Genomic DNA, 13,015 nt, shown 5'->3' with positions numbered 1-13,015 from the left:
TGCAAACAAAATGAAAACATTGATAGGAAGTTGTTCTGATAGTGGTAGCGAAAAATGAAATATTCACTTTGCAAATAGTAATTTCGAAGCAAAAATTTAGCTTCGCAAGCTTAAGCCCCAGAGCACTGCCATGGTAGCCACTAGAGTTTCCATAGAAGCTAGTCCGCCGGAACCATTGCATTCACCCGGCGATTGCTTCTCCCACGCGATCTGGCCGCCCATGCCGTTCTCCTCAGCGAACTTCTCCGCCTTGTCGATCACCGCCTGGTCGACCTCCCGATTCCGGGTGAAGAGCTTGAACAGCGGAACGGGCGAAATGCTTCCGTATCCGCAGAGAAAGGCAAAGTTTTCGTAGTCCGTCAGCATCAGCTTGTAGGTCACTGTGATTGTATCGTACTGGAGCTTGAAGATGCCGGATTGGGTGGAGTCGTCCCAGGGGAACGCGACGGACTCCTCGGTGAACTGCCACCTATTGTTCACAGTGCTGATGAAGTTCAAGTCCAGCGAGAGACTGCCCTCCTCGATCTCAGCGGGCACAGAGACATTCAGGCATTCCAGTACCTGGACATTGGGCACTCTAGCCGCCTCGTACCAGTAACCTGACAGCTAAGTGGTGGGTTATTTGAATAAATATATTTAAAGTCAAAGTACCCCTGGAAAAATAGTAGTTCCCAGGCAATGTACCAAACTTGTACTGGTTTTACTCACTCGCGTCAGGTTAAAGTTAAACGCAATGCTCTCATTCCGGCAGTTTAGGTACTTTGGCAAAACGGGCATTCTCGTCTGGACCGCTTCGACCTCCAATGGAATTCCACAGCTGCAGAGGACCAATGCAATTATCCACATATACTTGTATGTTTGAACCTCCATTTCGATCCGTTCGCGGTGCCGATTTCCAGACAACTAAACGCCTTGCCGTGCCGCCCAAGCTTTCAGTTCTCCAGTGATGTGCTTATCAGTGGTGCCGATTTATTAATGAAAACTTATGCGATGACTCACTGTTACCGATAGGGCTTATCTACATTAAAACGTGCACATATTCTATAAGCTCGTACTAACAATAACGATAGTTGATAAGTGCGAACGTTGCAGTCGAACTCCTCGACTATCAGATACCCGTTACTCAGCTACAATTTATACAATATTATACAATACAAGTTACATGTATTATGTATATACAACTACATATTATACAATATTTTATTATTATTTCTCCCAGTTTCTATCGATATGGAAAAGCAATACTGAAATTTCTACTAGGTGCGTAACGGGTATCTGATAGTCGGGAAACACGACTACAGCGCGCCCTCTGGTTTTCATTCTAGTTGCTAGCCCAAATAGATAAGCCACAAAGTAAGGTTAGACCCACTAGAGCTGCCAAAGGTGCTTGGCCACTGGGTTCCCTGCACTCCTCAAGGGATTGCTTTTCCCAATAGATCAGGGAGCTATAACCATTTTCCTCGGCCTGGGTGTTGATCAGCTCGACGATCTCCGCGCTGACCTCGCGATCTCGAGTGAAGAGCTTGAAGATGGGGATCACGGAGTTGCTCCCGTAGCCACAGAGAACGGCTATGGAAACGTAGTCGGTGGTCACCAGCTTGTATGAGACCTCACTGCCATCGGGATGGAAGATGCCGAACTGGGTGGAGTTGTTCCAGGGAAAGCTCACGGCTTCCCTGCTGACGGTCCAATTGTTATTGAGTATGGTGACGTAGCGCAAGTCCAACGTGAGAATATTGCCCTTGGCTTCCGAGGGAATCGACACATTCAGGCACTCCACTCCCGGAACATATGGTATTTGGAGAGTCTCGTACCAGTCGCCGGCGAACTTAGAAATCAGATCAGATCAATCATCAGATTTGAGTCATATAAATAATTATCGCCTAGTATAACGTTACAACGTTAAACGTTGGACTTTTCTTACGTCTGTTAAGTTGAACTTAAATCCAATATCGTCTTCCTCACATTTAAAATCCTGTATGTTCTCCGGCAGCCTGGGCAATATATTTGCTTCAATTCCGCAGATACAAATAGCGAGTAAAAGCGATCGGATAAACATGTGATCCTCCATTTCGAACAGTGTGCTCCGCTTAACTTCAGCAACTAGACGCGAACTCAATTCTTCTCACTCCTTTTATTCTCTTGCGAAATGCTGTGGCTTATCATTAAATAAATATAAAATAATTGCTGGTAAGCTAGTAAATATTTATTAGCATTAGGTGATAAATAAACATTTATGAGCCAACGCATTTCTTTGAACTCCATGTCATTCGCCCATAGCCCATGTCATAGCAAAAAGCGAGTCGCACCCATAGATTTTTAGATTCCTCACTATGACCTAGTGGGATTGGTAACTTTGACTATTTGCTTTATGACTTCGAAATGTTCGCATTGCAGAGTAAACAAATTTACACCTCAACATGATTACATGATCTATAAGTAAGCATTTGCTGTAACAGCAGTAACAGAAACAAATTATAATCTTGCAAGCGTATTCAATGTGTCTCATTGCAAAAAGTGGGACACAATGCGCTTTGCGGACACCGTAGAGAAGTCAAAAGTCGGGCGAACTGCTTGTAGAAATCACGTGAAATTCGATTGGCGCTTAAAGTGAAATTGCACAATGTTTGCGATGAAATGTTGTCGCAGTAAAATATCGCTGCAACCCCCTTTCCCCTTCCGTTCCCTTCCATGCTGCAGTTGCACTGCCTCTGCAACTCGTCCTTGCAACTCGTCCTTTTTCCCCACATCCTGGCGTTGCTGAACTGACGAAGATAAAAACGCAATCAAACAACAACAAAAAGACAAAAATGGCAACGGCATCTGTTTGTGTTTGTGTTTGTGTTTGTGCCACTGTGTGTGTGAGTAAATGCACTCGAGCACGCTCATCCAAGGAGTGCAAGGTAATCCTGCGGTACGGAATCTCCCGATACCCTCGGATAGCTGAAGCCCTAGGCAGAAAGCAGTCCAAAAGTACAAGATTTATAAATCTTACAGATTTATCAAGCAAAATGTAGACAACTTCTTGGGCTTATAAATTATATTATTAGAGCTTATAGTGTCTAAACGGTTTATTTAATTGAAATTTATTACTGTCATAATCTTGATTGCTAAGATAAATCACCTGTTTCTATAGGTCAGGCGGTAAATTGTATGTTTTCTGGTTCGATAAGATTCAATCCGCTCTGAACTTTCTAATCAAAATAGTTGGGCTGATAACAACTCAAGCCTCGTAAAACTGGTGTGATTCATTGATAATATGCTGCGAACGTTAAAATAGGCTTATAACTTAATAGTATTAGTTTGGATTGGATTAGTTGGATTGGATGCAGTGTGATGTTCGTATGACTTATTTGGGTCAGAGTTCAAGCTATTAAACGAGGAAGGGACGGTCAAGATCATTTAGGTCGTTATATTCAAACATTATTTATTGGTTTCAATGTTGACACTTATATGCACCTTAGATAGCGTTACCATCAAGTGTTATATAGTACGATTACGCACTGAAGTTCCTCCGATAAGGCCTGTTACGATGAGATACTCGCGATACCCTGTAGAGTACTTGCAAATGGGTAACTCTGCATCGGCATCACATCGATTGTCGCTGCAGCGCTGCCAAGTTAACTGCGTTAAAGAGTTGTCATTGTGTTGTTTGCAGAGTTGCGAGTGTGTGCGTGTGTGTGCGAGTGTGTGCGAGTGTGTGCGTGTGTGAGTGGGCTGGCTCTTGTAACTGCAAGGATATTGCAGCTGCAACGTGTTGAAGTGGCGCCTCGGTGAAATTGTGTCAAACTGTGATTGCATTTTTGTGACTGGCATTCAATTGCTGTGGTGTTTGGCTTTGGCAACCCTGCCCAAGTGCTCAACTCCCTTTTCCCAGAATACCTACACTCCACTGCCACCCACTTGGGCGGCCATGTGGGCGTGGTCCGATTTGGGCACTAACACTTGTCGCCCTTGGACGACCGATGGCGACGAGCATGTTGGACAGAGATCGCTCCTGCATTGTAGCTATGCAGATACTACTGGGAACTCCCGGTTAATTATCGAATAAGCCCAGTGGCAAACGAGACGCCCCAGATTGGCCTGCAATGCCAATAAAGACCCGAGGGTCGCGCAATTAACTGAGCGTCTTGGTAAAAAAAACTCCCCAATGAGGAAAACCCCGTGCCCGCCCAGGAAAAACAAAACAACCGACCCCATACCCTCGGTGCACCTTGTCCCAGCTTCTCCGGATATTTGGGCTATGATTATTACTTATGATAATTCAAGTTGACGGCGCAAAAAGAACTTGACACCACCACCAAGACAACGGCGAGTCCTTGGAAATCGGGGGAAAACAACCCTGCCAGAGGGGTGAAAATGTGGCCAAGTGGGTTTTATGTTCCGGCGACTGCAATCGAGACTTCCGCTCCAGCTCCTTTGTGGCGACGGCGATTCCCTGGGCGAACATGAAAAACTCCAACTTAAATGAAACTGTTGCGTATTTTGCATTCGTAGTCCTCATCCTCGTCCTCATGCTCATCCTTTATTGTTTTCCTTTCTCAGTAGCTGTCTGTTTCTCCTGGTCCTCGAGGGTGCGAGTACGTCGCATTTGCACCTTCAATTAATATACTGGCAGTCTGCGTCCGGAACATCAACCCTCGTTCCCCGACTTTTGCTCCTTTTGTGATTTATGAGGGTGCGCTGGCAAAACAAAATTAAGCCGGCGGACGAACGACACTTGGCGTCAGCATCTTAGCCGGGCTTTCCCAGCAACCACATCCCCCATCCGTCGGTTGCCACAGAGGCTTGAACTTTTAATTAAAAGTCACTTTTGATTTATAATTTGTAAGCGTTTTCAGGCATTGCATAAACAAAGGACGAGTGCTTGTTGTCCACAGTTGGCAGCCATCAATGCGAAGGTGCGGCCAAACGGAGTTGTCATCGTCTTGAATGTCAGGGCAATCGTGTTTTAGGTTTTTGGAATAAGGTAGAGAAATACCTACTACTTTCCATTTCCATTTTTAGCTGGCAATGGATTACACATTTATAACCATTCGAAAATTTGTGTTATTAAAGCTACGCAACTGAAATTGTGATTCGATCTGTTGAAGTTCGATTGTATCTGCCAAATCGGATTTGAATCTAATAGCAACACACCTTCTGCCTAGTCTGCACTCCCCGTCAATAAATTCCGGGAAAGTTCCGGCCGCAATGGATGCGTAAAAGGGAAATCCACCACGCATATGGGTAACCCTGACAATCAAACGTTTGTTGCCATATTGTCGCTGAAGCACGTGACGCCCAAAGGATATAAACGCTGGAGGGATGGAGGAGGGCTGATGCCTAGTGACGCGTGTCCTGTGCAAAATCGGGATTTGCATGCATCAACTGGAACTGTGACGGCATTATGGCCCAAGGAAACACATCATCAAAAGAAGCTGGACCAGACTGGTCTGGACCATCTAGACCAACTAGATGATACACAGGCAAAAATTTCACTGTTACTTGGAATACCCATCATTCTGCTTAACGTTTATTATCAAGGGTCGAGCCGCCTACAAAATGAGCTCGAATCCCTTTGATCTGACCCATATTTAATGAAATTAAATAAATTAACCTTATTTTCCCTTGTGTACCTTCACTCAACGACTCGGGAGTCACTCGTGGCAACCGCCTTGCGAAGGATGCGTTGCAGGTCCTTTGATGCGTGAACTGTTTGCGGCAAATAAAGCGAGTCCTGGGGTGGCTAGGGTGCTGGCCGACGGGCCATCCTACGGTGTCAGGCGGCAACCAACCTTGACAACCAAAAGTTGCATGCGCTGCACATTGCCCCACTTGCCCCCGGCAAACGCGAACGCGAACGCGTGTCCTTCTAATAAGCCTAATGCATGGGAAAGCGGAAGGAGCCGGAGGTCGCACCGAAAAGAGCTGACAATATTGGTAATATTTTAAAGTGGACCCGAGCACACGACCCAGCCGCCGCTTGTTGTCATAAAGGGACCTTTAATTAAATTCATATTTGGACACACAACATTGCTGATTTATGATCGAGGGGTGGGCAAGGTGGCAAGGGAGGCAGGCTGATAGCCAGGAGACAGGCCGCGTGTCGTCATCCATTGAAAAACAATCATGGGAGTCATAATTGTTTATATTGCCTTGCATTAATCTAATTGGATTCCATGGGAGAGCTGGTGGCGGCCGAAAAGAGTCCTTCCAATTTTCATCTAAATGCCTACTTTTTGGTTCGAAAAATTCGAACTAGCCTTGGAAAGTGCATCAGGTAATCCGCGCCTGACCCGCTGCCAGGACATGATTTTCAGAGGAGCCATTTGAATGGGAGCCTTGTTCCGAGTTGAAGGCATCTCCGGCATGTGTTGTTCATATTTGCATAAGCGTCAGCCCCGAGCATATTGCGTCCTCCTGGCCCCGCTCACCTCGATCCTTTGCTGCTGCTGCTGCTGCTGCTGCTGCTGCATCATGGTCATCATTACTCAACTCCAGGGCCCTGAGTAAATACCGTGGCGGGCACTTTACGACCTGGCCCGGCCAATGGGCGTGGCCGGGCACAAGATGGAGACGGAGATGGAGCTGGCCGTAAACAGCAACTGCTCCTGCTGCTCCTGCTGCTTCTGCCATGCGGAAACGTGCCGAGCATATTGAAATTGCTCACCGAAATCCAGCGCATGCAGCGGGGTGGGGGGTGGGCACTGGTGAAATTTGAAAAATGGTCAAAAGTTGTTTCCTGTTTTTACCTGGCTGACGGGCCCTACGGCCCACTTACCCAGAGCCATAGATACATATCGGTGCACGCCGACATATGCCAAAGATCACGCGCTGGCCCGAACATAACCCAGTTCCAGATCCGGTTCTCCGTCGTGGGTACGGAGCACGTGAGTCCCGGCTAATCATTTGTCTTCCTCGACTGCATTTTCCCAGGGAGTGGCGCAGTCGAAAAACTGCAGCCGGGAAGCAAGTTTCCATTACGCACTGACAGTTGATTGCTAAGTTTATTATTGCTTTCGCTTGCGTTTCCGCATCCGCATCCGCATCCGTATCCGTATCCGTTTCCGCTTTGCGTTCGCTTATGAATCGCCAAGGATTCGCCGAGCTGCAACTATTTATCAAGTGTTGACCTCTGATGGCATTATGGAAGCTCGCAGCATTTCCCAACTTATCCCTTAGTTTTCGTCTGCAATCATTTGTTTTCCACTGACACATTAGCAGAACTTTAGCGAAATAAACTTTAGTGTGGCGAGAAAATGGGATGCGCAAATCAATTTGAAATTGGAACTGTCTTGCCACTCGGAGGCGAAGGAAAGGGTGAAGTTACGCAAAGTTGAATGATGTAATGATAACATTATATATGGTTATACTTCCCTAAACTATAATATTAAATACGTTTTATCTGCTGAACATTATTCCTGTTCCATAATCACATTATCCCCCATCGGCAGGGGACAAATTGACACATCCTTTGGCAAAAGTACTCCACAACAACAGCCAGGATGCCAGACACAAAGGACCAAGGCGGACTTAACTTGGAGTGGAGCTGTGACTGTGACTGCAAGTTGCATGAAATTATGCTTTAATCTAATTAGCATAATTTGGCTGCCCTGATGGCGACGACTATGGGTACAATGAGGACGATGATGATGATTATGATGATGGTGATGGTGATGGTGATGGTGATGTGGGGCTCGAAGGAGCCATGTTGGCACAAGTCCTGGCTGGCGACAACAATTGAAATTGAAACTGCATTATGCACAACAATGGCGACAACAGCAGCAACAACTATTTGGCCCCTTTTTTCGCATTTCATTATGGCATTTTTGGTTACACTTTGTTCCGGCGCGTCTGTTGTCGTTTTTATGCTCGTATTTGCATTGCCTTTGTTGCTGTTGTTAATGCCATTTTGATTATGATTATGAAATTTTGTTGGTTTCTCCGCCAGCTTCCTTCCCCCGTCTGCCCCCGCCTCAACTCCTTTGCCATTGGCAGTCGCACTCTGGTTTACATGGCTCGTTGTCGGCGCACGCGGCGTATACGCAATGCTGTCCTTCTGCCGCGGCACTCGACTGCAATTCCACTCGTCAGGGGAGCAGAGCCGCCACTTAAATTTATATTTGAATTACATTTGTTTATATATAAATCCAGCGCCGTTTTGTGAGCACTTTCATTTGCATTCGCCGGCTAAGTCTGCCCAACAAATTTATATTTCCCCCTTTCCGCAATGTGAGCTCTTATTTCTTAGCCGCGTCTGCTTACATTTGTATTTCCATTTCGTTTTCCAAATTAATTTACTCAGCTTGCTTTTGAGCAATGCAGTACGAACACAATTTGCATATAATTTTTGTGAATTTATTGTTGGTAAAAATGATTTGGTTAATTTTGGATTGCCTTCACTGCTGATTTCTCGAACCAGGGAAGGGGTGACTTTTCTGATAATCTTACTACAAAAATAATAGCAGTCTATTGAACAAAAGTTAATAGTTTAGTTTACTAGTCAAAACAATTAACATATTTTTCTGAAAATATTCTACCGCCATTTCCATCGTACACAAGTATCAAGTTCGAAACCTTTACATTATTCTGCTCCCTGCAGAATCTCGTTTGACAATTTCCACGCAGGAAGATCATATAAATTTGCTGTTGTCTGCATCTCGGTTCATAAAAGTAAGCTCCTCATGGAACCACCCATATAATTACACTTGCAAAAATTAACTGGAAAAAGGCAAGGACAAAGGATCCCTCGACGGGGGACCAAGGTGGCAGGAGGCAAATGGCAGATGCCGGATGGCGGATGCCGGATGGCGGATGGCGTCTGGTGACATTGACAGTTGGCGGAGTGGCTGATGTCGCTGATGTCCTGGCTGGGCCTCAGCCATATGCGCTCACGTATTGCACGTATCATAAAAAGGATAACAATATAATCAGCTTAATGAGTGGCTCTGGATGTCGAGACTCCTGCTCCTGCTCCTGCTCCAGCTCCTGCTCCTGCTCCGCATCCTGATCATGTTCCCGCGGATGCGACAGAGCTTTACTTTTACTTTTTTATGCACTGCTTTGTTTTTCCTTCGCAATGGGTGGCTTTCCCAAAGGGGGTGGCGGGCGTGAAAAGGGGTTTTGCCGCCGGCTGTGCGTTGTCGTTCTCCGCTGTTAAGCTTTGTGTAAGCAATGTACTTTGTCTGACACCCCCTGCCGTCCTGCCCCGCATTCGGCATTGATTTACACACAGGGCGGCGGGCAGGAGGGGGTCGAAGTTTAAAACAAGCAAACGGAAACGGAAGTGGGCTGCACGTGATGCTCGTTGAGGTGCCCAAGAGGAAGTCGAGGACTCGTCCTGCTCCTTGTTGCTCTCACAAACTCGGCTCCTTCGTACGTGTGTGTGTTTATTATATCTTATACGGTAGGAAAGTGAAATCCTTGAAGATACCCTCTGCCGTTCGTAGATGGCAGGCACGATTCATAAACCTCCTAAAACCTACGTTGCCTCTCCAGTCCTGGCCAAGCTCACCGGGCTTGCAGGTCAAGGTATTTCTTCGGTGAGCAGGATGTGAGAACCTACGGTCTATTTGGACTCCCAGGTACTTCAGGGTCCAGCTGGAACGATCTTAACTCTGCTGCTCAACAGGACTACTTTCTCGACCTGATCGTCGCGTTGCTGTTGTCCTGGAGCTCCGGGATTGCCTTGGCAACCGCTGCTAGGACTTGATCCTGACAGATCGGGTGCCGGGGCCGGTACCAGGCCCACTCCAAATGACCAAATTGACCAAATATTTTGTCCGCAAAGCACTCCGTCCGGCGTCAGGACACGGGTACCATGCCTTGACCGTGTTCTTCGATCTAAGCATCTAGCCCAGGAAGCCGTACATCATCTATGTAGACATGTGCCCCTTAACCAAGCATAAAACTTGGCCAGACTCCCTTGCTTTTTGGATGTGATAAGCGCTGCAAAATAAAAAACTTCGTACGTGTGAGTGGGAGCGGCGCACAGCTGCTTTTTATTACACTTTCAGTGTGGGGCAACAGGATATGGCGGCATCTTGGCCTTGCAGCTTGTTTGCTTCCACTGTAAATTGGTTAAAAGTTAATCCGCAAATTTATGACATGCCAACAGCCATTTTGGCTGTCTAGGCCGTGCAGTAGTGTGCGTGAGGCTCTCTCGCCCTTTTGATTTTCCTGCCACAATGTGTTTTCCCCGCTGCCGCAAAACGTGTCTAACGGCTGGCGGCTAAATGGATAATGCCAATTGCACTTTGAACTCGTAGTTAAGAAAAGAATTGCTCATTAAAGAGAAGCGGTTACCTGACGTAATTGGAAAACATTTTTCAAAGAAATGGGAAATTAATAAGGGGTGGGAACTGATGCAGATATCTCTGTGGATATGCCATAATAATACATATGGACTAATTCTGAAAATAATTACATGATGTTATATAAGAGATTTAACAAAATAAATCTCAAAATTAAATACTGAAAATGTAGAGATTTAAGAAAGGAGGAAAGGAAACTGAGAGGAACTGAGGAAACACCACCAGCTTCAAACGAATGTTCTTTCCTCGGATCAACTGCCAGAATTCGAAGGAATTTAAGCTCTTTCCGCATGTAATCCAGGTAACCAGCTTATATCAAGTCCCTTCGCCATTATTCTACCACAATCACTCCCTCCTTCATTCTGTCGATTCCCACTGCTGGTCTCAATAATAATGTTGATTTTCTTGGCTTGATTGGCAAACGCTTAATGAGCATCGAGCTCGTTTCAGAATATGCAAAATATGATTTAATTATGGTGGCCCGGAGGTGGCGGCGTGCAGCGGGCGTGGCAATGCACAGGGGAAATGCCTCAAAAGGCCAAATTAGGCAACCATTGTTGGGCGATTCACGAGCAGTGGCAGGATGCCTGCATCCTTTAAAAAACATACAGTAACCGGCGTCGGAGGTGTGGGGAACGGCCTTAAAACTGCGCCGCCATTTACTTAGGGGTGGCGAACCACCACCAGTGGACCCACCGCCGAATCCAAGATCCAAGGAGCGAAAGTGAATCCACCCTGGTGTCAGTCAGTCAGCGTCAGTCAGCGTGCCACTTGTTCGCGCTGTCACGGTGAATCCTCCAAGGATTTAACCCAATTTATGAAAATTCGTTTTCGCTCTTTTTGGGTGTGTGTGTGCGCCGTGGCAAAGCAAAATATTTGATTTTGTTTTGCACTTCATTTTTCAGCTGGCAGTGGCGGAGAAAAAAGCCACCAGCCAGCCGCCAGGACGTGGAGTGTCAAGGATAACGTTGGCAATCTGATGGGCACGCGAGCGGGTTGCCCCGTCACCTCCGCACAATCATCCTTTGTGACAGGTTCACGCTGGCGTTACATTATTTTTGTCGCATCCGCATCAGCATCAGCATCAGCATCAGCATTCTCTTGCCAACAAGGAACACGCAGCAGCAACAGGCCACGTCCTGCTCGATGGGCTCATCCCGGCTAGGCTGTCACCTTAACCGGCTTAATGAACAACTCATTAATCATGCACATTTCGCATTCATATACTTGCCGCGACAAATCAATCCATCAATCAATCAATCAATAAGGGGCCCACTTGGCCGACTCGCCCGACTTTCACCTCAGACAGCGATACGCTTTTGTCACAACACTCTCTGCTCGGGAGAAAGAGGCTTTAAAGTGTTATATGCCGCATGATTGATGCGGCCGGGGTTCTAATTCAGGCTGGTTCTAATTCCGTTCGGAATCTGGCTAAATTCGGCGCGGATTTACGTCTAATGAGTGCAGGTCCGCAGCTATGCCGCAAAGATTGATGGATTCGGAGTGGGGCTTAGATGCGGCATTACGAAATCGCTGTGATTGGGAGGTGGCAAGTTAAATGGGTTGCCGGTAGAGTCGGCCACACTTAAAGCACAATCCAGGGACAAACCTCTAAATAAATGCCAGCAAACCGCACTTCAACGTCTTCCTTCTCCGGGAATCAGCTATATCAGCAAAAAGCTGAATGCCAAATGCACGAAAACTCTGAGCTGCAGGGATATACATAGGTACGGATGCAGATACAGATATATACGGACGCTCTGGCAGATACTTTATTGCAGTTTCAGCAGCAGCTTCTGCATTGTCCCTGCTGTTATCGCAGCTTTTCAAACGACATTTAAATATTTCCCACAAAGCCACAAGCTGTCAGGGAATATGGAATAGGGGGACCAGGAATATGGCCAGGACTCCTGGCCTAAGGATGCTCCTGCCACAAGGAGCTGTGAAGATGCTGTCGGTCTGACAGCGCACAAAGCTCAAATTAGTGGTGGCCTCGCCCTCGCCCTCGGCTTCGGCACTCGCTTCCTCCTTTCTCCTTTCGTGGGCGCCATCAAAAAATCCATTCTGGTGTTATCAAGAGATGGCTGAAAAAGAATATTATATCTATGGCTTTTCGTGCGACATCAAAGTGCCTCATTTTTTCTGCTTAATGGATGGAAATTGCCTAATTACTTGTAAACATGAATTGCCAACACCTCCCGGTCCAAACGGGCCACTCCCGACCGACCTAATTCAATGCTATTAACGCCTTGACGCCCGCCAAAATTGAATATCAACCGCCTGCGCCCAGGACACTCTTAATTTAATTAGAAGCCCGACGCACGCCGAGCTCTATGTAAATTTTGTCAACTTTTAAAGTGAGAACTTCAAACGAATTTCCCCAGGATCGGGCTCGGACTGGGGACTGGGGACTGGGGCATACATCATTTGCATTCTCTGTGGGTGTCCAAGGAAGATGTTATTTTTACACGCCAGATAGGTATCTATGGGATAGGGGGGTGAAAGTGCCAGGAACGGAAGATTTGGGTCGAAAGAAAGCTGAAAGGACATAATCGAATTAGGTGGCGATAGGGCTTCTTCGGAAAATGCTAACTCTTGGTTGTGGAGCCATATAAATTGTTCTTTCAAAGGTGTTGACACATCAATGCGGCGCATTGAACATAAACCTAGTAATCACATAGTAATCAAACATTTACACAAATGCTTATGATTCACTATTT

The 13,015-nt window shown here is 46.4% G+C and overlaps 2 protein-coding genes across 2 annotated transcripts; both read right to left on the bottom strand.

Moving 5' to 3' along the window:
- LOC6553128 (major allergen Equ c 1) lies at nt 1-958 on the bottom strand. Its single transcript, XM_001980037.3, has 2 exons — nt 709-958; nt 1-606 (listed from the first exon to the last, which is right to left on the bottom strand). The coding sequence occupies exons 1-2, from the start codon at nt 868-870 to the stop codon at nt 97-99; spliced, it is 672 nt and encodes a 223-aa protein (XP_001980073.1). The 5' UTR covers nt 871-958; the 3' UTR covers nt 1-96.
- A 263-nt stretch (nt 959-1,221) lies between these two features.
- Nucleotides 1,222-2,108, bottom strand: LOC26525991. Its single transcript, XM_015154950.2, has 2 exons — nt 1,925-2,108; nt 1,222-1,828 (listed from the first exon to the last, which is right to left on the bottom strand). The coding sequence occupies exons 1-2, from the start codon at nt 2,069-2,071 to the stop codon at nt 1,322-1,324; spliced, it is 654 nt and encodes a 217-aa protein (XP_015010436.1). The 5' UTR covers nt 2,072-2,108; the 3' UTR covers nt 1,222-1,321.
- Nucleotides 2,109-13,015: the final 10,907 nt, after the last annotated feature.

The sequence above is a fragment of the Drosophila erecta genome, unplaced genomic scaffold (genome assembly GCF_003286155.1).
Source record: "Drosophila erecta strain 14021-0224.00,06,07 unplaced genomic scaffold, DereRS2 tig00000000-arrow-pilon, whole genome shotgun sequence".
NCBI lineage: Eukaryota > Metazoa > Arthropoda > Insecta > Diptera > Drosophilidae > Drosophila > Drosophila erecta.
The sequence above is the reverse complement of the archived record's forward strand: the minus strand, read 5'-3'. Positions and strand labels throughout refer to the sequence as shown.